Genomic DNA, 24,003 nt, shown 5'->3' with positions numbered 1-24,003 from the left:
CCCCTTTTAGACAAAGGGATGTGAAATCCGACTACTTTTTGTCAACCAAAGGTATCAGATGAGGGTGATGACTACCTCTTTTTTTTTTTTAAACCAATAAGATACCAGTATAGCCGGTCAGCAGAGTAGCAAGACTCCTTCTTCTCAATGTGGAACCTTATTTTTAAGAGCAATAGCTTGCAAGCTATACCAAAGCTAAAAAAAATCAGCTATATACTTACCTTCATCATCCCAAGATATCCATAAGTCATTAACCACTTTTTCGGAACAGTAGTATCCCAAGAGATTAAGAACAGTAGCTCGGTTATTATGCCAAGAGCCCAAAGTAGCTATACTTACCTTCAGAATTAATAGACCCATGATTTCATTATACCAACTATTGGCATCCTTTTAAACAAAGACAGGTAATATCCGGCCAAGTTCGTGCAAGGCTTTAGTTTATTTTTTCCATACTGTGTAACCATCCAACGAATAACTCTATGAGAAAAAACCAGTTAAAACTGCGAAAAAACTAGTCATTATGCCGGTTTTTGCAAAGCCCTGCAGCAATGGCTAGAATCAGAGCCTTACGACCAATCGGCCATCACCAAATGTTGCTTCCATTTACACAGACGGGACAAAAAAACAGTTCCCCGTCAAGCAATATACATGTCCAGATGTAGCAAATGTTGAGAACGACCATCAGGCCAAGCCAAACCATCACACTCACACATACATATACACACCTACATACACTCACACACAACCATATATCAATTTATGCAAGGGTGAAGTTCTACAGCGGCTTTTTACAGAGCCATTTACACCATTCTGTGACGACCCCCAGATTACATGCAAGCATTCCCTTCAACAGAAAAACCATAAATCGTCTCAAGTCCTAAGCCATTTATGCCATGGATCAATAGTTTGTCCTTTTTATGCTTATGACTAATAGACAATGTATAAATCAGATGGCATCAATCTTTACCAACCATGCATAGTACTGCAACGACAAACAAACCAAAACCGAAACTTGTAGTAAGGTAGAACATAACACCTGTGTTGCTTGAGTTGCAAGCTCCATTTCCTTAGCAAGTTCAGACAGTGGCGAAAATAAGCAGAAAAATACCTAATCCAAGGCTAAGTGAGGGCCAGAGTATGCCCTCACCTCAGTTTATATAGGATGGTGTGCACGCTCCCAGAGCCAGTAGGTTGAATGCATTCGGCCGCCCTCAACTGCGCGAGCTTGCAAGTGCCATCGCCTAGGGAAGGCGATAGAGAGTGGACACGGGCCGCCTACCCCGTGTGATGATAGCACTCATTTCTTCACGCTTTGATTAAGCAGGGGTAATGTCCCATTATAAGGCAGTTTTCATTGGCATGGCAAAAGGGTATCACGACTATGCAAAAATGGGGAGGGGGGGGGGTGGTTTTATAAGGACTTATGACCAGTATACTAGTGTGTGTGTGTGTGTGTGTGTGTGTGTGTGTGTGAGAGAGAGAGAGAGAGAGAGAGAGAGAGAGAGAGAGAGAGAGAGAGAAGAAGAAGAAGAAGAGAGTTTTAACGTCGTAGGAAACTATCCCAAGAGACCTTAAAGATCTAGCTGAGAGAGAGAGAGAGAGAGAGAGAGAGAGAGAGAGAGAGAGAGAGAGAGATGTAGATAGAGATGAAAGAGGAAGCTTTTAAAAGAAAATATTGAGGAGGCAATAGTGACATTGTTAGTGCCTTCTCAATTATTTTTTTTGGAACCATTTCACTTTCACTTGTATCAAGGAGTTATATAAAGAGATGGCTCATAGTAGCTTACCATTTTTTCCCATCTATTGGTGATCTCTCTTCCTCTAGCTCTCAGCATCCTCCCTCCCTCCCTCATCCACCCTCACCATTCCTTACCATCCCTCACCATCTCTATATCCCTCTCAACATCCTCCCTCCCTGCCTCCTCTACTCTCACCATTCCTTACCATCCCTCACCATCTCTATATCCCTCTGTCCACTTTACCTACCCCACTCTATGCACTCTACCTTTACCCCCTCAGTTCTCTCTCAACTCTACTCCAACCTCTCCCTCCCTCGACTATCTATACAAACCTCTATCCACTCTACCTCGGCTCTCTCCTCCAACCTCTCTCTCTCTTGACTATCTATAAAATCCTCTATCAACTCTACCTCAATTCTCTATCAACTTTCCCTCCCTTCACTATATCCACATTTGTTTGTCCACTCTACCTACATCATGTGCTCATGCCACCTTCACTACTATGTCTCACTCTCTCCCCTATCTTCCCTTCTCATCCTCTCTCCTCCTGTCCCTCACTCTGCCAACACATTCCTCCCACCTCCATCACACTTATATCCACTCTACCCCATCTCTCTCTCTCTCTCTCTCTCTCTCTCTCTCTCTCTCTCTCTCTCTCTCTCTCTCTCTCTAAAAAGCTCTCATTTCATCGTTCACGTGGGTGATGTGGGGATTGGCAAACCACACCACCTATCATCGGAAGGATCCTTGTTGGTTCTATCTGGAGCTGACATAAATGCACCAGCTGGTTTTAATGTGTTTGCCTTAACATACACTGTTGAAGGTGAACCGTTAACATTGCCTTTGTAGAATGCAGGTAAAGCTAATAGCTCTCCTCTTTATGTTTTGAATGCTAAAGTTTCCATAGAGTATGTAGCATTCTTGGATTCCCCAGCGAAACCTCCTACACCACTACAGTCTGCTGACATAGTGATTCTTTCTTTCGATGAAGAGAAAGAAGACTTTCACTTTGGCCCCACCAACAAAACACCCAAAGATGGGGTGATCGACCTAGACTCCCCACTAAAAGAGGGATGTAAGAGGGACCAGGGTCCAATCGGTGATTCCTTTAGCATAGTGGAGCTAGCGTTACATCCCACTATGAGATCTCCAAAGCTAAAACCTTGATCGCATCATCGGAATGGGAGTGGGTGGAAGAAATTCCATCAAGCTACAATGGAAACATGGTGTTTGAATTTCCACCACAACCAAATATCGAGAGGTCAACTATGGATGGAATGGAGCAATCAGTGGATGGTCATGTGTGGACAAAACCAACTACCACAAGCATCACATTTCTAGCAACTATAAGGAAAAGCTATTGCAGAGGTGATTTCGAATGTGTATTTGCAGAGTGCTCGCAAGTGTTATCTACAGGAATACTCAATGGGTACCGTCTTGGACAGGTATTCCTTATTCTTTTGTTTTATGTACAAGAAAAGAGTGACAAAAGCACAAGTGTAAGCATGGAATTACAGGTAAACTAATTGAGAGACCAATGCTAAATGGTGACTTGCAAAAGTATGGAACCTTGAAGTGCTTTTATTGTCAACATGTGCCCGTTATTTGAAAAACCTGCGAGACTGCCAAGTATACTACATAATGCCAACCGACAAACGCTATTCTCGAGCCATGGTGCACCAAGGCTTCCATGACCATGATGTCAAACTAGGGTAATCCAAAAGTACCATTGCAAGGGTGAAGTCTTTGGTGGCTGAGACTGTTGATGCGCTTGGCATCCAAGCTGGGCCAAGAAAAATCCAAATGGAGGTGGTTAAGGTTATTTCCCAATCTGTCCTTCAACATTCTTCAGGTTAATGCACGTCGCTTGGACAAGTAGAGTTGTCAGTTCTACTCCAAGAAATATTTCCTCTTGTTAAAAGCCAAAGGTATGGGAAATGCATTTTAAGATGCATTTAAAACTTTATGTCTTATATATTTATAAACTTTCATCATGTTCTCCATAGAATTAAGAATTGGGTGCATAAATTTCGTGGGAGTCGAATGCTCGTGGAGAGGAGTCACTGATAATTGACTTAAAGAGACGCTTGACATTTTTGTTTATCCACGGCATGCTTTTTCTAGGTCAATCTAATAGAGAGGAGGATAGATGTTTTGTATTCAATATGTCGACAACCGGTCCTAGCTTAGGCATAGATCTTGTCAATAGAATGCGAAGAAATGGAAATGGAGATCTAAAAAGAGCGTGGGTTTGCTTTGATCACGTTCGACGGGTAGAAGGAGGGACAACCATGGCAGCACATGTTTACGATCCGAGGCAAGGTTTTTTTTTTGGTTCAATACTAAACACATATTGACACATACGTCAATGTTAATGTGGATTTGTGTTGGTGTTTAGTGTCCAAGATTAATGACAATTTCCATATGTGAGATGAAAGAAGAGGACACTACAGCCCAGATGATATTTTGGCAACAAATGATCAACGTGCTAGAGCGTAATGGGGTTACCTTGAGTTGTGAAAATGATGATATTGTTTTGAGTTTTCCACAAAGTGAATTCTCTCATTGTTGTCTTTTGATATGCAAGAGAGAGAGAGAGAGAGAGAGAGAGAGAGAGAGAGAGAGAGAGAGAGAGAGAGGAGAGGGAGAGAAAGAGAGAGAGTGTGTGTGGGGGGGGAGGGAGGGGGGAGAGAGAGACAAGTGAGGGAGAAAGAGAGACAAAATCTGCAAAATAAAGAGAGAGAGAGAGAGAGAGAGAGTCCTTGAGTAGCCCAATGGAGGGAAGAGTGGGAGGAGAACCGGCGGCAATGGGCGGTGGTGGTAGGAGGAGGAGTGGCAGATGGTGGTAGTGAGCTAACACCACCAACCACTGGTGGTGGGCTAGGGTGTAGGTGGTCATGGGTGGTAAGGGGCGGCAATGGGAGGTGGGGATGGTGGGGGGGGGGGAAAAAGCTCGCTCTAAAGCTCACTCCATAACCACCCCCTTGGTTGCTGCCATTTGACTTTTTCCACACTCTGATTATGACCTTCTCACAAAAACCATATCTTTGGTTTAACATAAGGGCCTTCTTACTAAGTATGAGTTCACGACTTGGTATGTCCAAAAGAGAGCATAAGTTAAGGTAAAGAACATATCCTTGCACTTTAACATCGCCTTCTTGGATCTTTTCCTTCACCCAAAGCTGTGGGTTGGTCATAAACCTATCAGGCACTTGTGTTTGATGTTCAAGTTGAGCTTCAACATGTAACGCCCATGCTACATAAGTGTTGGGTACAAGGTAATCTCTAGTCCCCTTTGAAACTCAAACCACTTCAATTCCCCAATGGAAACTGAATCCAACCGCATAAATGAAAAAGACTCTTTGTGCAAAGTCACTCGGAAGTTCATCTAGACAATTAAGAAGATCCATCTAAAACAAGACAATGAGAGAGAGAGAACTTAGTACACATGTGAACCAAAACTGAGTCTACGCTTTTTAAGTGGTAGGGTATCAACACCAACCATACCAGTTTAGGCGCCACGCCTCTTTGATGCCCAACACCAGGTGTTTAGGCAAAGCCAAGGCAAAATCCACGACGTGTTAGCCGTGTAGGTCATTCAACCCCCGACGCACAAATCGTATAGATGAGCCTAACAAAAAGAAGAAGACATATGCAACATCTCTGATCCAGCAAAGCACCAGGTCATCGACTCTTTAGTCTAAGACTGAGCGATGTAGGTGATCCTAGTCTTGTTGTGACGCTGTCATGAGAAACATAACACATGAGTGCAATCATAATAGCACTTCCCAGATGCATAAACAATCTTCCCCAAGCAATTAGATTGTACAGGGTCTCTACCCTTACATGTCTGCCATAAACCATCCAAATCACTTCATGATTCAATTCGAAAACCATAAACCGTAATCCAATCACATCACACAAACGAGCACTTCACCCAACTTGGGTGAGACACAACCAATTCTGCATAACCACTTTAGAGCATAACATGGTTGCAAAAATCTTGGCAGCATAACCATATCCAGAAAAAAAACCATGAGCCACACCGGCTTACACCATAGAATATCAAACATAATCCACAAGGGAATCTCAGCCCTTGACCATGAATCATAATCACACTAAACCAACTCCCACTCTTGGAGTTTGACACATCCCCCCCTGCAATCAATCAGAGTCTACACATATGTGACCCTTAAGATGTGATTACTTCATGCATAAAAAGAGTCTGACCAGTAACTAATCATGATATAAAAATCCAATTTTGACCACATCCAACCATGCAAAGTTGATGCATCACATATGCACTTCACCTCCCTAGCACATGGAGCTAGTTTTGACCTAGGAAGGTGGAAAGCAATCACAACCATGCATATGAAGCATCCACATCAATCTATGAGTTCCCATGCATCATATGATAACATTCATCACCATAAACATGATGCAAAACAGCTCCGACCTTTAGGTCAACCATAAACCATAACTTCACACATATGCAAAAAATAAATTTTTGGTATTTTTGGGCATATGCAAAGCATGCAATTGAAAGTATTTGGCCTCAAAACAATTCATCAAGTTCAGCTCCATAATATAGACTATCACTCTATCACATCACTTCACCCATATGGTACTCACACAACAAACGGTAACCCCAAAAGAAAGCCACTTTATTCGTATTTGACTATGCTGTTCGAGATGTTTAACCATATACTCCCACATAAGTTTATGGCCATCTAATAATTGAAATCGACTCACCAAACAAACCATAAAATATATCAAAACAACTCGGTCAACTCACGACGTCATAAATCAACTCGGTGCTTTTTATGCACGTACGTGATCATAAACACATTATGTGCATAATCAACATGCTAAACATGATGAAATAATCATGGGGCAACTTCGTATGTACTCGGTTGATCCATACATGCATTCGTATGCGAAAAAAAAATCACCGAGAGGGTGACTACGCAGAAAAATGACATAGAGAGAGAGAGAGAGAGAGAGAGAGAGAGAGAGAGAGAGAGAGAGAGATGATGGCTATGGAGTTTAGAGATTCTCACCGTGCTTTAGAATCGATTAGGCGCTGTCGAAAGGCTTCTTGCTTTGTAGCAAGAGAGCGGTGATGAGATCTACATAGAGGTATCCGCCACGAGAGCTTTCGGAGAGCGCGTACACCGTGAAACGAGAGAGAAGATAATAAGCAAGTAGAGAGAGTGTCCTTCTTCTTCTTCTTCTTCTTCTTATCAAGAGAGAGAAGAGCTTATGGAGATGGTGATAAAGAGCTTGCACCACTCCATATAATAGACACGTATAGCCTTGCGGTAGTAGACGCAACAAACGACACTGAAAACTGAGCACTAACTCGCAAGTTATAGGCAAGTGCAACAGGCTGGAGTGTGCCCCAAGCTAAGAGATGGCGCTACCTTCTTGCCTGGAATCGACCCTAGCTTTTGGGAAAAACTCCAGTCTTTTCTAAAAACAAGCCTTTGCTTTTGGTGTTCAACTCTCCCACTTACCATTCAATTTATACAGCAAAATTGACCATCCGAGCAGTATCTGGCCCACTAATGGAAATCGTAGCTAGACTATGACACCTCGTAATATCCTGACATAATTATGACTTTTCGTATTGTCCCACTGTATTTACGGTATTGCTTTTTAATAAAAATATTTCCCGTAAAAATCCCGTCTGGTCTCGTTTTTGCTCCGGGTATCATTTTTAAATCCGACGGAGTCTAAAATTAATATTTTTACATTTAGGTCATCATAAAAAGCACATTGCTTTTCAAAAACACCAAAAAGCACGAAAAGCTAAAAATAGCGTAAAAAGCACACCAAAAAAAGCAAAATTTCTTAAAATTAAACCACGGGTTCCCCTCGTCCACTGGAATAAGAACTAAAAAGCACTAAAAATCATGAAAAGCTATAAATAGCGTGAAAAGCACTCAAAAAGTAGATTTTTACAAAATTGAACCATAGCTTCCCTGGAGCACGTAAATTAAGGATCCGACTTTGCTTTTCGCAAAAAAGCACCTAAAAGAGTAAAAAGCACTAAAAAAACTAATTTTTCCAAAACTAAACCAAACGTTCATCTAACCTACTGGAACATGGAAACGACCATGCTTTTTACTTTAGAAGCTCCAACACTGTCAATCAAGCATCTTAAATCAGAATTTGGCAAAATAGATATTGAAAGCTATGTTTCTTATTTTTAGAAGAGACCCAAAAATTGGGGATCTTACATCCTCCCACACTTGAAAAACTCGAAGTGTCCTCACCTTGACATGAAGTCCGGATAATTTAGTCTCATTACATCATCATGTTCCCAAGTGGCATCTTTTTGAGGATACGTTGACCATTTAACGAGGTTCAATAACGGTCTGATTACGTAGAGGCTTGGTTTTGCTCTAAAGTATTGCTTCGAGATATACTTCAAAAGTCCCATCAAGTAGATGTAGATAATAGAGAATCATTAAGAATATGTTGTGGATCAGGTACATACTTCTTGAGTAAGCTGACATAAAAAAACATCATGTACCTTTATGCGTGGTGGTAACAACAGTCTGTAAGCTTAATTATTAATACGCTTTGTGATTACAAAGGTCCACAATATCTGACACTTGCCCATTGATAAAGAACTATGCTTGGGTTTCACCCTCAAAAATACCATATCGCCTTTTTCAAAAAGTCTGGCAAATCGTTTTGGATTAGCATAACTCTTATCTCTATATTGAGTAGTCTTAATATCCTGCCGTATAAGATTGGTTTGTAGTTGCATTTCATCCAACATTTCTTTGGATGCTTGAACTCGTATGAGAGGGTTTGTCCATTTGAGTGGAGTAAGACACTCTTGTCCATACAATGCTTGAAAAGGAGACATTCCAATTGAGTGTTGGAATGATGAATTATACGCAAATTCAACCAAATACAAATATCTAGTCCATTTACTCTACTCATGCATACAATAAGCTCTCAACATGTCTTCAATGATTTGATTTGCCCTTTCTGTCTGCCCATGAATTTGAGGATGATAAGCAGTACTAAAGGCTAATTGGGTCCTGTAGCTGAGAATAAGGCTTTCCAAAAATTTAAGGTGAACTTCGCACCACGATCAGAGATTATCCGTCGAGGTAAACCATGATACATGAAAACACCTTTCATGAAGACCTGAGCGTAAATGTTGTCTTGACTGGAAATAATGGGTCATTTTTGTAATCATATCAACAACCACAAAAATAGAGTCATATCCTAGAGATGTAGGAAGTCCTGTAATGAAATCCATGGATATGCATTCCCATTTTATTTGTGGAGCATCAATAGGTTGAAGCTTACAGGGGTATCGAATTCGTTCAGCTTTAATACGCTGGCATGTTAAACATCTTGTAACATAGTTCCACACATTACACTTTAGTCTCAGCCAAAAGAAACTCTTTCTTACAGTAGAGTAAGTCTTATTGTATCCTGGGCGTCCTGCTATAGGTAACATCATGAGCTTCCTCTAATATCTGAAGTTTGATTCCACCTTGATTTGGAACACAAAGACGATTACCAAAGTAAAGGTCATCTCCTTCAACATGAAAGCCTTTGATTTTCCTTTTCCTACTTCTCTGTGCGATTATTTAGGTTCATCAAGTACTGGATTCTTAAGTAATACGTGTCATCGGTCATACCTTCTCGAATAAGGTCGATTAAAGAAGTAGTAGAGGTTGTGACAGCCGCTACAATACTCTTCCTGCTCAAAGCATCGACCACAAGATTTTCCTTCCCAGATTTATATTCAATTCCAAAATCATATTGGCATAACAACTCCATCCATCTTCGTTGCCTCATATTAAGGTCAGGTTGGGTGTAGATCCACTTCGGTCTTTTATAGTCAGTATGTAGTTCAAATCTCCTCCCAAGAAGATAATGTTGCCATACTTTAAGAGCATGCATGATGGCCAATAATTCTAAGTCATGTGTAGAATAATTTACTCATGTATACGTAACTTACGAGATTCATAAGCTATTGGTTTCCCTTCTTGAGACAACGCCACCGATTGCTTGTCCACTTGCATCAGTGAGCACAGTCCTCCCTCTTTGAATATTTTGAAGTGCGCGAGCGAGAGCATGTGTGAGTGTGTGTATCAATGGAGAAGAGAGGAGAAGAGGAGACCTTGTGTTTGGAGGGGCTAAAACTCACTCTCTACATGTGAACCCCCTTATTCTATCATGTACATAATGAATAAGTATAGTGGGCGGGCACCTGGCCTAACCGGCCACCAATTGAAGTGCACGAGCGAGAGAGTGTGTGAGTGTGTGCAGCAATGGAGAAGAGAGGAGACCTTGTGTTTGCAGGGGCTAAAACTCACTCTCTACATGTGAGCCCCCTTATTCTATTATGTACATAATGAATAAGTATAGTGGGCAGGCACCTGGCCTAACCGGCCACATGGGGCTTTACCCCAACACTTTTTGAGCTTGGACGACCTCTTCCAGGCAGCATAGGATTTCCTATCGCCTCTTCTTTTAGGTGGTTCAAGAGCCGCACCATCACTTTCTTCAGAAGAGGAAGAGCATGAGGAGGATGGAGAAGAGAGTGACCTCTTTCTCGCCTTTTTCTTCCCTTGTTCATCTTTGTCTGCACCATCACTTTCTTCAAAAGAGAAAGAGGATGAGGAAGATGGAGAAGAGGGTGACCTCTTTCTCACCTTTTTCTTCTCTTGTTTTCTTTCTTCCCTCTTTGAATTATGGTGTAGAGAACTATGCGATGGCCTTCTCCATTTAGGGGGTGTTGGAGAGCGTTTTGCCCGCCGTCTTCGTGGAGCCATCTCCGCCGAGGTGGCAGGAGACTCAATTCTTTCTCGTTCTTTCGGTGGGGGCTCTACCGTTGAAATTTGGGTTCTCCTTTGGGAAGGAGATGCGTCAAAGAGTAGTAGATTTTTTAGCCCTTTGTATGGATCCTCCTCTTCTTTCCTTATTGGAGAGAGTCCTCTCACAAGGAGATTTCCTAGGTACTCTCTCTTCTTGGTGGGGAGTTTGGAGAATACCAAGGGTGCGCAATTACTGTAGCACTTCGTCTTGGAGGGATGGATTGCCCGGGACTTGTTGAAGCCTAGAAACAAGATAGTTTACAAGCATAGGGTCATCATTAGTTGCTCTTTCATTAGCAAAAGCAAAGCTATCAACATTCATTTCAATCTCTTTTCCCTTGTCAACCATACTAGCAAATTTTACGTGTAAATTTTTACTTGTACTTTGGCACTTCAAGCCCTAGTTGCTACTCCTCTTTACCTTCAAAGATAAGCACTCAAGCATCTATACCCGTGGATCGAATATTATTAATTGCAAGGAATAGAAGAGAGGGTTCAATAGAGCCAAGACAACACCGGTTTCTGTCAATCTTCTAATAGCTCAATAATGGTTAAGCCATAGGCAAGCCCTGTAGGACTCCATTATTAAGACCATAGCTCTTGACGGTATCCCCGTTAACTGTATAAAGCAGGCGTGCTTCAAGGATGAAAAATCCCTATTCTACTTACGCTTTTGCAATTAATAACACCAACCATTTGTAGCAAGCTTGAGGACTCTCTTCTTGAGCAAGAAAAGAGAAACCAATAGCTCTGATACCAATGTAACATTTAATGCACTAGTAACTTGTGTGTAGCGGAAATTGACAACATAGTGAGCATTTCATTAAGAATAAGTTCCTAATGAGCATAGAGAGAGTACTTAATTTGAGAAAGCAACATAGCAATTTCCACCTAGCTAATTTGGCATTGACAATACTTGAAAAGAGAGAGAAATAGAACAATTGACAACAGTTGAGGACCGAATTTACATGGAGCTCGTCCCCCCTCCATAAAGGCTTTGTTTTATAGCTTCTCCCATCAAAGGAGACTTTTGTACAATACAATTCTTGTGTTCCTTGACAAAACTCGTTGGTGCAATGAAGATGGAAGCTTCATGCACCAAATTATGCTTGAAAAACACACCTACTGTCCCTAGCCTCAGTCCCAAGACCTCACACACCTTCAAAAATGGTGAGAGCTAGCAGGGAACGAGAAAAGATTGAGAGGAAGAAGGTGTATCTTACAAGAAAGAAGTATTCTCCTCACATAATCACTCTAATAGCATAGCTTAGCTTAGTAATAAGCATGGTAGAGGAGACGAGCATGCCATTGAAGCTTGGCTCTTGGTTGGATTTGCATTCCATAGCCAAGAGTTGTTGGTGTAGGCCTCTACTTCTCAATGCTTGGAGAAGGAGATGGAATTCTTCTTGCACATATGAGTTGTGTGTGTGTGTGTGTGTGTGTGTGTGTGTGTGTAGCATCGTGTTAGAGTAAAATGCAGCCCTCTCTCTCTTCTTGGTCGACCCCCCTTGCTAATTGTTCATGGTGGCCTCCCATTGGCTCTTGTAAAGCTTAGCCAATCACAAATTAGAAGCATAATTGATAGCCTTTTGACAAGTGTTCCCCTTTCCCCTTTTGCGAGAGCTTTAGGTAATTAAATAATTCAATTAAACTCTCATTGGACCTCTTAGTCTTCTGGCGAGCCATTGGGTTGTTGAATGCTCATTGGACCCCTTGGTAGATTGTCCAGTAGTCTTCTAGGGATCTTAATTTCTATTGGTGCTTTTATCAAGCATTTTTTAAATCGATTAGACTAACTTTACTGTAGCCTAATTCTCCTTGGTCCACCTCTATGGCCATCCAATAGGATTTGAGGGGAGCTTGGGGGCAACTGGCCTAGGAGCCTGACATGTGTTCAGTATTCCCTTTGTGTAAAGGGGGAGCTTTGGAGTGTGTGTGTGTGTGTGTGTGTGTGTGTTTCTCTCTCTCATCCCCTACTAAAAGGACTCGCCCCCTCCTTCCTAGGGATGTGGGAAGACTTTTTAGTCTTCCCATGACCATCCAATTTCCCCTACTTTGGCCTTTGGACAATTGAGTTAATTTTTGGAACTTTAGCCTATGGAATCTTAATGGAGCTGAACCTTAGGTCTTTTAAGCCCCATTGAAACACATTGCTCTTTTGCACACTGTCCCCCTTTGGATCTCTATTTTCCCTCCTTTGCATCCCTGCAGAGATAGGTCTGATAGCCTTACCAATATTCTAGCTTTTACTCCCCTGGTACTTCCCCATATTAAATGATCAGTTTAACATGAGAAAATCATTTGAGAGAATTAGATATTAGTTTTTATGACAAACACAAGTCATCAATGGACAACCATACTACAATTACATGTTTTGAGTAGCCATGGAGAAGATGAACGAAACCCCCCGATGGATGGCCAAGCTAATTCTGAATGACACAGATAATAACAAGCCTTTGACGCCATCCATGCAAGGAAGTGTTCAAAATGCATCATACTCACCTTTGGAATATGATGAGAAGTGAGTGTGAGGGTTGAAAGTGAAGCCTCTCTGTTTATTTTGAAATATAAGGTGCTCGTTGATCACATCAAATGGAGTTCAAACCAATCTGACATTCAACAGAGCAACAACATTTGCAATGGCAGCCATAACATATTCAAGAAGCCCACGGTTATAGAAAGATCTTGGAAGGATGGTCCCATGCAAAAATGCCTTGAACACTCCATACAGAGCACACACGCCTTCACAGTGCACAAGATTGTAGCCAGATTCACAGAACTTAGAGAGCTTGACAAGAACGAGCAGGTTGTCGTGTGCATGTGTGTGTGTGTGTGTGTGTGTGTGTGTGTGTGTGTGTGTGTGTGTGTGTGTGTGTGAGAGAGAGAGAGAGAGAGAGAGAGAGAGAGAGAGAGAGAGAGAGAGAGAGAGAGAGAGAGAGAGAGAGAGAGAGATCGGCCAACCGCCAAAGATATGTCCCACCCAATCAACAAACTCGAATGAAATGGACGATTTTCCATGCAAATGCTATAGCCTGGTATGGTAGGCCTCACAACTAAATAACACATGACATTTAATGAAGTGGGGTGAGGAGATCCACAACGCTAAAGTCCACTCGCGGAACATTGGACAATCCCGACCATAAATTAAGAAATAAACCTGGACATGGGCAACTCACGTTTACTCAGAATATGTGCTTACAAGAACGAGCACGTGTACATGATGTGCGCACGGGTGAAGTGGTTAGCTCACACGTTTGAGAACATTGACCCGTAGGGTTTTGGGCTCAAGTCCCGACTCGTAGGACCGTTGATCCTCTCACCTTGCGATTAAAGTGGTCAGCTCATGCGCTTGAGAACATTGGATCCCGTCCCCTAGGTTCCAGGTTCAAGTCTCGGCTTGGAGGGCCGTTAATCCCCTCATCTCCCGGCAAATTAGTTAAAAACAAGGGAAAATTACCAAAATACCCCTCTAATATGTGGAAATTCCCAAAATACCCCCATATTTTGTCACAAATTTCCAAAATGCCCTTCAATTTTTTCCAAAGTTCCTAAAATACCCATAGGTGTGAGATTAAATATCTCCAAAGATAAAAAAATTTGTAGCTTTTCATAAGAAGAATGATTGTCTAACAATATATGATGCTAAAACTAGAATTTGAGTTGGTCATGTAGGCTTTGGAGATGAATTTCTTCATTATTGTTAGACAAATTGCCTTTTTTGCGAGGTAATATGTGACAAATTCATGCTGAGCACTTTAAAGCGGATCTCAACTGTCAAAAAGGAATAAAGATTAGAAAATCTCGAACAATCCAACCAAAATAGATAAAAAGGTCCTTTGGGAATTTTTGAAATTTGAAGGGTAGTTTGGGAATTTCCACAAATTAGAGGGGGTAATTTTTGTTGTTGGCGACGAGGATGCGAGGTGCTTTAGCGTTCTGCGCAGGCGGTGTGTATGGCGTCTACATCGCGCAGAATTACAACGTGCCCGATGTCGGAAAGCTTTTCAGAACTGCGATGCTCATCGCGCGCATCTACGAGGAGAACTACCGCAAGAAGCCTCCGCCTCCCCGCGAGGATGATTGACCCCCCCAGGTAAACCAAACCAGTCTGCCTACTGCCGCACAGTTCTGCTCGTACCAAAATCCTTTCAAGGCTTCAAGGAGCTCTATATGAGTCTAACACTTCATACGGATCCCTATGCCTTTTTGTTTGCTAGCTCAAACGACCTGTTATGCGCCATGCTGCTGTGTGGAAAGGTTGCCAGATGATCTGAATGATAACTCTACGAGCAGTGTAACCAGATTAAGCCTGAGAATTTTTAAGCAAAGTTAGGCATATTGTCAATTAGCTGCGAGCGTTAATGAGCTTCACCATTGCAGTGCTATGATACATGGTAGAACTTGGTGGTCCCAGGCCATGTTATTGCAGTGCTTGAAAAATAGATGTGTGTTTGTTTTATTGTTCCCCAAGGTTCCTTTTTATCCAACCTGTTGACAGGAAAATGCACTGGGAAAAGTTGTGCTTGGTACTAGCTAACATAAGAGGTTTATTTTTGAGTCATGTTTTGGCCATATTATGTGCACAAAATTTTTGTGATTGGAGGTGAATTGTGACACAGTGCTATCATATTCAGTGGTGGAAGCTAACTTAAGATCGCAAAGAGGTTTATACTGCTCAATTTTTATGAGTGTAAGGTAAACTATTGATGTTGAATCAAGCTAGAAATAATTCTGTGCACATTCTAATGGCGAGTGAGGTAGGTTGTATGGTACATATTTTGGGTAGACTCCTAGTCAACTAGTGGTAAACATGGGTGAATTTTGAGCTACAACTTAGTTGAATGGAGTTAAGAAGGGCGGTCAAGAAGTCCTATAAATAGGTTTCTTGGCTCATTTGTGGGCATTCATTGCGTGATCGCCACACTTGGACTTTCTTGGAGCTTCTCTTCGTGAAGATGGTGGGGACTGGTGGTATGCGATGTCAACTCTTGTTGTGAAGGCTTAGATCCCAAGCTTGAGGGTGGGTTTGGATTGGCTTCATGATTGGGAGGCGAGCTTGATGTTCATTCATTATGTTTGTTTTATGTGCTTGTGAGGCTTTTTCGCGTCCTAAGTGCAGGATGGATCTTGTTGAGTGCAAAAATAATAATCATGTTCACTTCACATGCCATGATCGCATGCCGAAAACCACCAGAGTTTATGTAACCGGATCGGACATCCAAGCGAGAATTCAATAGCAACACATGAATAGAAAGTGCGAGAGAGAGAGAGAGAGAGAGAGAGAGAGAGAGAGAGAGAGAGAGAGAGAGAGAGAGAGAGAGAGAGAGAGAGAGTGTTTTGCTTCCAAATGCATTGGCCCCAAAGTCTGGCGCCCCTTTCGGTACTTCTTTCTTTATTGATACGTATAGTGAAATGGGCCCATAGGGCGGTAAGACTTTAGCTTTCACCCGATCTTTTCACTGAATTTCATTGAAACTTTACGACAAAGAGAAACTTCACGAATAATCTTGTGACTGGAATCAACACTTCAAACAAAAACATGGCTTGGCAGCCTCTAGCTTCCAAGTAGACAGCGACACCCTGTAGGCCCCAAAGATTGGCGTCCCTTTTGGTATTTCTTTATTCCTATTAAACTTGGAAGAAAACCTGCAAATTCCTACGGCTTTTATCGGGCTGAAAATGACCTATTCTAGCCTAATTTTGGCAGCATAACTGAAACCGGCCCGTGGGGCGGTAGGCGTAGGCTTTCACCCGAAATTCTTTACTTTAGACACACACACAGAGCACTTTGCAAAGGAAACCTACGACGGGAATTAACACTTAATCACACACACGGCTCGGAAGCTAGAATGCTCCGAGCAGATGTCGACAACCTGTAGGCCCCAAAATTGACGCCTCTTTCGGTATTTCTTTATTCTTTAGGAGGGTAAATTACAAAGAAGAGTCCTGGGAATCCTTTATCTGTATCGAGATAGATACCACCTGTTTTGGCCAAATTTCGACAGCATAACAGCCCCAACACTTGCGCGAAACCAATTCCCCTGCTGGAACTCTCTTCCACTGGCGTAAACCCTCTGATTCCTGCCCAAAAACAGTAAATTCAGCACGCTGTATTCAGCCCCAAACAGTCCCCTAGCTGTCCTTTGCCAGTGGGGCACGATTCCCAAGAGTTCTGGCGTCTGTATGGCTGAAAAACAATCAATTTTCTGCGCATACACAGCGTTGGATTTGGACCTGTACGGTGAGGTTATGACCCTTTGCGGTGCCTACTTTGGAGTAGCAGCTAGCTACCCCTGTTCCTGCTCAAGGAGGCTCTTGCCTCGGCACAAAAGCATGAACCCACACAGCTGTACATCAGTCAAATGAAGAGCCCTCTTGTGGGACATCACATAACTGCACGTAGGGGAGAGAGAGAGCAGTGTGTAGCGTGCAGGGCATCACTCCTGGCATCACACTGTACATAGAATGGAAAGGAAGCACTCCATAGCTCTTAACCTGTGACAGGCTCTCAATGAAGCATCCCCCAGCATATTGAGCGTCCCCTCTTCTGTCCTTGACATGTAATGCATCTGTGAATAAATAGATGCAAAAAGGGGAAGATTTCCATGGCTGCCAAAACTTGCGTATCGTTGAAAACGCAGCAAAACAGCCCCGTAAACACGCATCTGATGCCTTCCAATGTTGAAAATGAGCTCCTTAGTCTTAGGTGAAGTCATGGGAAGCTCAAAAATGGAGAGAAATGGTTGAAAATCACAGTTATCAGCCTCCAAAACTGCTCCAGATAGTCAGTTACGGATTCTCTTCTCCCAAACTTGGTAAATTGACCAAAAAGTGCCACTTGGCACTCATACATGCAATTTCCCCGCGTTGGGCTTCCTGCTTAAAAATCTCTCAACTGGTGCATCAGTTGACTTTGCAGCAGAGTAATAAAATGTCCCCCGCGTCATATCGAAGGTAATGACGCGAACACATTTCACGGCCCAAAATAGCAGTTTCCTAATTTTTAGGAGATGTTTCCGTTGGGCTCCCACTGGTCATCTAACCATCTATCCTCATTGGGACCGCATCCAAAAGTGCAATATGGCCTAATTGTTGGATACTTTCTGTTGGTGATCCCACCTTGACTTTATGCCTTTATTGAGTTCACTTCCTAGTATCCACCAACTTGCTAAGTGCGACGGGGGGACCTACATGATCTTGCTCTGAGCCTAGACATCCTCTTGCTGTACAAATTCCAGTGCCGACCACTATCCATCTGCGGGTGAAACTACTGTTCACATTGGCCATACAATGTCCGACCATTTGCAACTTCAAAAAGAGGGTCTCAAAAATTAAACAAAAATTATTGGAAAGAAACCAACAACTAAGGTTAGCAGTTGCCACGTCCTCGTGACATACCCCCCTCTTGAAATCACAAACGTCCTCGATTGCATACCATAAATACATGCCATAGATGATCTTGTGTGGTAAGCACCCTTTTATCATCGCATGTATCCGCAAGAAAGACTGTCAAAACATATGTACAAATGACTTAATGAGACCTTCATACTTTTGTCAAACTGTACACTGCTGTTGCATTGAATCCATGAGTACATTTGATGTGCTAGCTCTATCATTACCTCTCCTTTGCACACGTTAGGTTGGGGCATAGGTAGGTCGTAACCCAAAGGCTTCAAGGTAAAGCTACAATACATTTGGTGACTCTGACAGCTCATACTCTTCCCATCCACTTTGCATCCATAGGCGGGTAGTTCTTGAACTTCACCACATAGCATCTTGCAACCTATCCCTTAACTTTTTACCTGTAAAAGAGGCTCTTGCCTCTGCAAACGAGCTTAATTCCGCAACACTGACGTACCACCCAGGACCAAGTAAGCTCAAATTTCAAGATGATTTACCGATGCGTCAAAGAATCCAAGCAATCGCCTCAGAGAATCGGCAAGCAGCGTGTCACCTGGCAGACCCACGTCACTCCCGTAGGAGATCTAGTGGCCAATCTACCGCCGTGAGACCTCTCCCTATCTCATCTTGGTTCATACTTGCAAACCCCAAAAACGCAGCAGAAAATCAGCCCTAATTCGACCACTTTTTAGCAGGGTGTACATGCGGAATTTCATGTCTGTCCTGTGAAGAGGAACCCTCTTCCATAATGCCCTTTCCTTTGTTGGCCATAGTGTAATCTTGCGTTCCTGTACTCTGTGTCTTTACCCAAAATAACCGAGGCTCACTTCTTGATGAAAAAGTGATTTATATCCCGGCAACGAAACCTTGAAACCGGCCCGTGGGGCGGTAGGCGTAGGTTTTCACCTGAAATTCTTTACTTTAGACACACATAGAGCACTTTGCAAAGGAAACCTGCGACAAGAATTAACACTTAATCACACACACGGCTCGGAAGCTAGAATGCTCCGAGCAGACGCCGACAACCTGTAGGCCCCAAAATTGGCGCCCCTTTCGGTATTTCTTTATTCTTTAGGAGGGAGTCTTGGGAATCCTTTATCTGTATCGAGATAGATACCACCTCTTTTGGCCAAATTTCGGCAGCATAACAGCCCCAAAACTTGCGCGAAACCAATTCCCCTGCTGGAACTCTCTTCCACTAGCATAAACCCTTTGATTCCTGCCCAAAAAGAGTAAATTCAGCACGCTGTATTTACTGATTTTTGCCCTGTTTTCAGCCCAAAACAGTCCCCTAGCTGTCCTTTGCTAGTGGGGCACGATCCCCAAGAGTTCTGGCGTCTGTATGGTTGAAAAACAATCAATTTTTTGCGCATACACAGCGTTGAATTTGCACCTGTACGGTGAGGTTATGACCCTCTGCGGTGCCTACTTTGGAGTAGTAGCTAGCTACCCCTGTTCTTGCTCAAGGAGGCTCTTGCCTCAGCACAAAAGCATGAACCCACATAGCTGTACATCAGTCAAATGAAGAGCCCTCTTGTGGGGCATCACATAACTGCACGTAGGGGAGAGCAGTGTGTAGCGTGCAGGGCATCACTCCTGGCACCACACTGTATATAGAATGGAAAGGAAGCACTCCATAGCTCTTAACCTGTGACAGGCTCTCAATGAAGCATCCCCCCAGCATAAATCGAGCGTCCCCTCTTCTGTCCTTGACCTGTAATGCATCTGTGAACAAATAGATGCAAAAAGGGGAAGATTTCCATGGCTGCCAAAACCTGCGTATCGCTGAAAAACGCAGCAAAACAGCCCTGTAAACACGCATCTGATGCCTTCCAATGTTGAAAATGAGCTCCTTAGTCTTAGGTAAAGTCATGGGAAGCTCAAAAATGGAGAGAAATGGCTGAAAATCACAGTTATCAGCCTCCAAAACTGCTCCAGAAAGTCAGTTACGGATTCTCTTCTCCCAAACTTGGTAAATTGACCAAAAAGTGCCACTTGGCACTCATACATGCAATTTCCCCGCATTGGGCTTCCTGCTTAAAAATCTCTCAACTGGTGCATCAATTGACTTTGCAGCAGAGTAATAAAATGTTCCCCTTGTCATACCAAAGGTAATGACGCGAACACATTTCACGGCCCAAAATAGCAGTTCCCTAATTTTTAGGAGATGTTTCCGTTGGGCTCCCACTGGTCATCTGACCATCTATCCTCATTGGGACCGCATCCAAAAGTGCAATGTGGCCCAACTGTCGGATACTTTCTGTTGGTGATCCCACCTTGACTTTATGCCTTTATTGAGTTCACTTCCTAGTATCCACCAACTTGCTAAGTGCGACGGGGGGACCTACATGATCTTGCTCTGAGCCTAGCCATCCTCTTACTGTACAAATTCCAGTGCCGACCACTATCCATTTGCGGGTGAAACTACCGTTCACATTGGCCATACAATGTCGGACCATTTGCAACTTCAAAAAGAGGGTCTCAAAAATTAAACAAAAATCATTGGAAAGAAACCAACGACTAAGGTTAGCAGTTGCCACGTCCTCGTGACAATAACCGCAGTAGGAGGCTTCATAGACAAAATTCCCAAGCAAAGGGCGACTTTCCCGGTGCATCCGAGCACTTTCCCAAACCTGGCGAAAATCTGCAGCACTCTGAATTCTCTGATTTCTGCCCCGAAAATGCTCTAGATCACCCGTACGATGATTCCCTCCTTCCTCGAAGCTCTAGGGGGTATTAGGGATTAATCAGGGTTAAAACCCTAGACCTGCAAAAATACACAGCAGGCTGTAATTTCCTGTTTCGGCTCTGTTTCGCTTGCCGGTTGCACCCGTAGCAAGCCCTCGTACTCCCGCACCCGTAGGACTACTTGTCCTTTGAATCGGAGGAGATTTCTTGCTTGAAATTTCTCCGAGTTCACGTGTATGTGCGGGGGATTAGCAATTAGCTAATTCAATACCTAGACAAGAGGCTCTTGCCTCGGCATACGCACATTTTTTCACACACTGTACATACAGATGGAAAAGTGTAACAAACCTAGACACTCCAAGTCAAGATTCTACCGCGACACAGTAGAGATTCACTTCAAAACAGTTTACAATTCACACTTGATTCGACACGGCCCGGCGTAGTTCCGTGCCTAGAGATATTGGCCCTAAAGACTGGCGCCCCTTTTGGTATTTCCTTTTGTATTAATCTGTGTTCAAAGTACAAGAGAGTGGGAGGGTGCTCACTCTTAGACTCTGCGTCCAAATGCTTTGGGAAGTGAGGCCCTGCCCACTTATTTATTGGTTACAAGGGATGCCCAAAAGCAGAGCCCCAAAAGCAGTAATCAAAAGCTTCTCCAAAAATAAAGCAACTGAGTCCAAAAGCAACTCAGTGCAAATCCAGGGATTTCCGTACACTGTCAGTGTAAAAAGCGAAATCCGTACGGCAGGCCACGTAAACACTGTCAACGTGAAATTTGAGACTGCCACGTCAGCCTGTCTCCGCATTTTACGGCCCTGTACGTTGCTTCCAGCCTGCGTCACCAGTTTGTGACTGTCACAAGATGGGCACTGTCACAAAATGGTCACCACGTGCCAATAGAAAAGAACAGACTGAACAGACTTTTAGCACTTCAATAACAACTGAACTGAAAGAGAGAGACGACATGCAACACGGAGTGGCGGAATTCCACCGTAGAGAGTATTGGCCCCAAACCTTGGCGCCCCTTAGAATGAGCCCTAACCTCATATTTAAAGGCCCTAGGTCCCAAAAGCAGTTTACAGTGAAAATCCTTCAAACTCAAAAGCATCTGGTGCAAAAGCAATGCCAAAAAGCTGCCAGCGTAATTTACCGATATTTGTATAGTTGCCACGTCATCAGCCAGCGCAAACACGAAAATCCGTACAGCTTGCCACGTCATCATGCTAGCGCAATTTTAAAAAATCTACCACGTCAATCAGCCTGCCTCGCAAGTTCTTGAGCCCTGCTTTATTTCCTGCTACTCTGCCTCTTCACTTAGGGTTTAGGCCCCTCGGTCCACATCTGCAAGTTGTCTCCCTTCTTCAGGGCTTTGACACGTCATCAAATTGTGACGGGCACCACGTGCCAAAGAATAGACTGAACAGACTTTTAAGTTTTAGCACTTCAATAATAACTGAACTAAGAGAGAGAGACGACATGCGACACGGAGTGGCGGAATTCCACCCCAAAGAGTATTGGCCCCAAACCTTGGCGCCCCTTTCGGTATTTCTTTATATTGTATCAACACAGTACAAGGCGGTACTCGAGACTCTGCACCTTCTCCGGGAAGCATGCCAGAGAATGAGCCCTAGCCTTATATCTAAAGGCCCTAGGCCCCAAAAGCAGTTTTACATGAAAAGCCTTCAAACTCAAAAGCTCGTGGTCCAAAAGCAATGCCAAAAAGCTGCCGGCATAAATCACGGAAATCCGTACAGCAGTCAACGCAAAACGTGGAAATCCGTACAGCTTGCCACCTCATCATGTGAGCGCAGTTTTTGGAAATCTGCCATGTCATCAGTTTGTATGTGTGTGCGGGTCCTGCTTTATTTTAATCCGTTATGTCACTTGGGGCCCCATCGGACGGGGTCCCCATAGGTTGGTAGGACTTCTTCTTCTGTTACTTGTTCTTCTTAGGGTTTATGCCCCTCCGTGGGCTTCTGTAAGTTGGCTCCATTCTTCAGTGCTTTGACACGTCAACAGATTTACAAGGGTCATTCCGAGCGACATTGAGTTTTCTCTTTTTGTTAAGGAGTTAGCTTCTCCTTTCGGCTCTTTTGATCAAGGAGTTAGCTTCTCCTTTCGTCCAAATCCGAACTCTTGATATTCCGGCGTAGTAAAATTAGCCATCACACCCAGACCGTACTGATCTTCCACGGGTGTCTTGATGCACTAAAATTACATACCCAGGCAATCTCATCCAATTAGGAATACTCAGTAGTTGGCACATCACAATGTAACACAAATGCTTACATATGCATGTCACAAGACATAGAAACATAAAGCCGTCGATGAACACTCCCCCCACAAATAACCATCCAGGTCCGGGCCATGAGCTGTTCAACGACTTCCTCATCACTCCTCCCGCAAATAACCTGAAAAGATCCGGGCCATGAGATATAGAGACCTTTTACAACCAAACACCCCCCAGACGGCAGCCTGCATCGTTTGGAGGTCTGAGAGTAACCACTACTGAGAGTTCTTAATACTCCCCTCGTAAATAACCATGTAAGTCCGGGCCATGAGTAACAACACTTTTCAATCATTCAATACTCCCCCCACAAATAACCACAAGGGTCCGGGCCATGAGTATGAAGAAGCATTCTCAAACATCATTTCTCACCCCCACCCGGGAGTAAAATCACCAACCATTGAAATCAGTATTAAAACAAGAGTCAAACATTTCAAATCGCCATTAAGACAAGTTCAAAACAGATACCATCCATTTCAAACAAGTTTCAAACAATACTTTCTCAAACAAAGTTCAAAAGTATCTAACTATAAAACAACTAGAGAGTTTATTCAGGATCCAAGATGTACACTCCAAAATGACCAATACAAAGAGATTTTGTGCCGCTTAAACATTGTTTCAAAAATGTACACTTTTCATTGACTCAAAAATTTACACACTGTATTGTTTCTTTCAAAATGTATACAAAAGGGTGATAATTACTGCTCCCTTGGCCTACTACTACTTTCCTACCCCCTCCCTCAATTGCTGCTAGTGCTCCTTGCCCTCTTCCCCGGTTGCTACTCCTTCTCCCTCGAAAGACACTAGTCTCGGGTGCCCTTTTGCGTTGTTCGAATGCATGGGCCTCCTCCATGGCTTCCCATAATCTTGCACCTATGAATCTTCCCTTTGTTCTCATTCTTGCTGCTGATGTGTAACCTAATCCTCTACTTTTTGTTTGGACAACCGAACTTTGAGGACGACTGGCTTGCCCTTCTGCATCACGGTGATGGTTCGGTTCCGAACCTGGAGAGTCGCATCATTCTTGTCATGCCAA

General features: G+C 43.2%; 1 protein-coding gene across 3 annotated transcripts in view; it reads left to right on the top strand.

The window, feature by feature from the left end:
• Nucleotides 1–14,463: 14,463 nt before the first annotated feature.
• Nucleotides 14,464–24,003, top strand: part of LOC147432044 (uncharacterized) — a 30,836-nt gene continuing 21,296 nt past the window's right edge. Inside the window, exons 1-2 of one of the 3 annotated variants that reach the window (XM_086491854.1) lie at nucleotides 14,466–14,684; nucleotides 14,809–15,150. In XM_086491854.1, coding sequence (XP_086347980.1) covers nucleotides 14,508–14,675 — 168 coding nt within the window. In that variant the 5' untranslated portion in view covers nucleotides 14,466–14,507 and the 3' untranslated portion in view covers nucleotides 14,676–14,684; nucleotides 14,809–15,150. Of the gene's footprint in view, nucleotides 14,685–14,808; nucleotides 15,151–24,003 lie in introns of those variants that run through there. The other 2 variants (XM_086491856.1, XM_086491855.1) reach the window with 2 other exon arrangements.

This window comes from Adiantum capillus-veneris, chromosome 20, assembly GCF_014529385.1.
Source record: "Adiantum capillus-veneris isolate H3 chromosome 20, ASM1452938v2, whole genome shotgun sequence".
In the NCBI taxonomy this organism is placed as follows: Eukaryota; Viridiplantae; Streptophyta; class Polypodiopsida; order Polypodiales; family Pteridaceae; genus Adiantum; species Adiantum capillus-veneris.
Note: the sequence above shows the minus strand (reverse complement) of the source record. Positions and strands in the feature narration are given on the sequence as shown.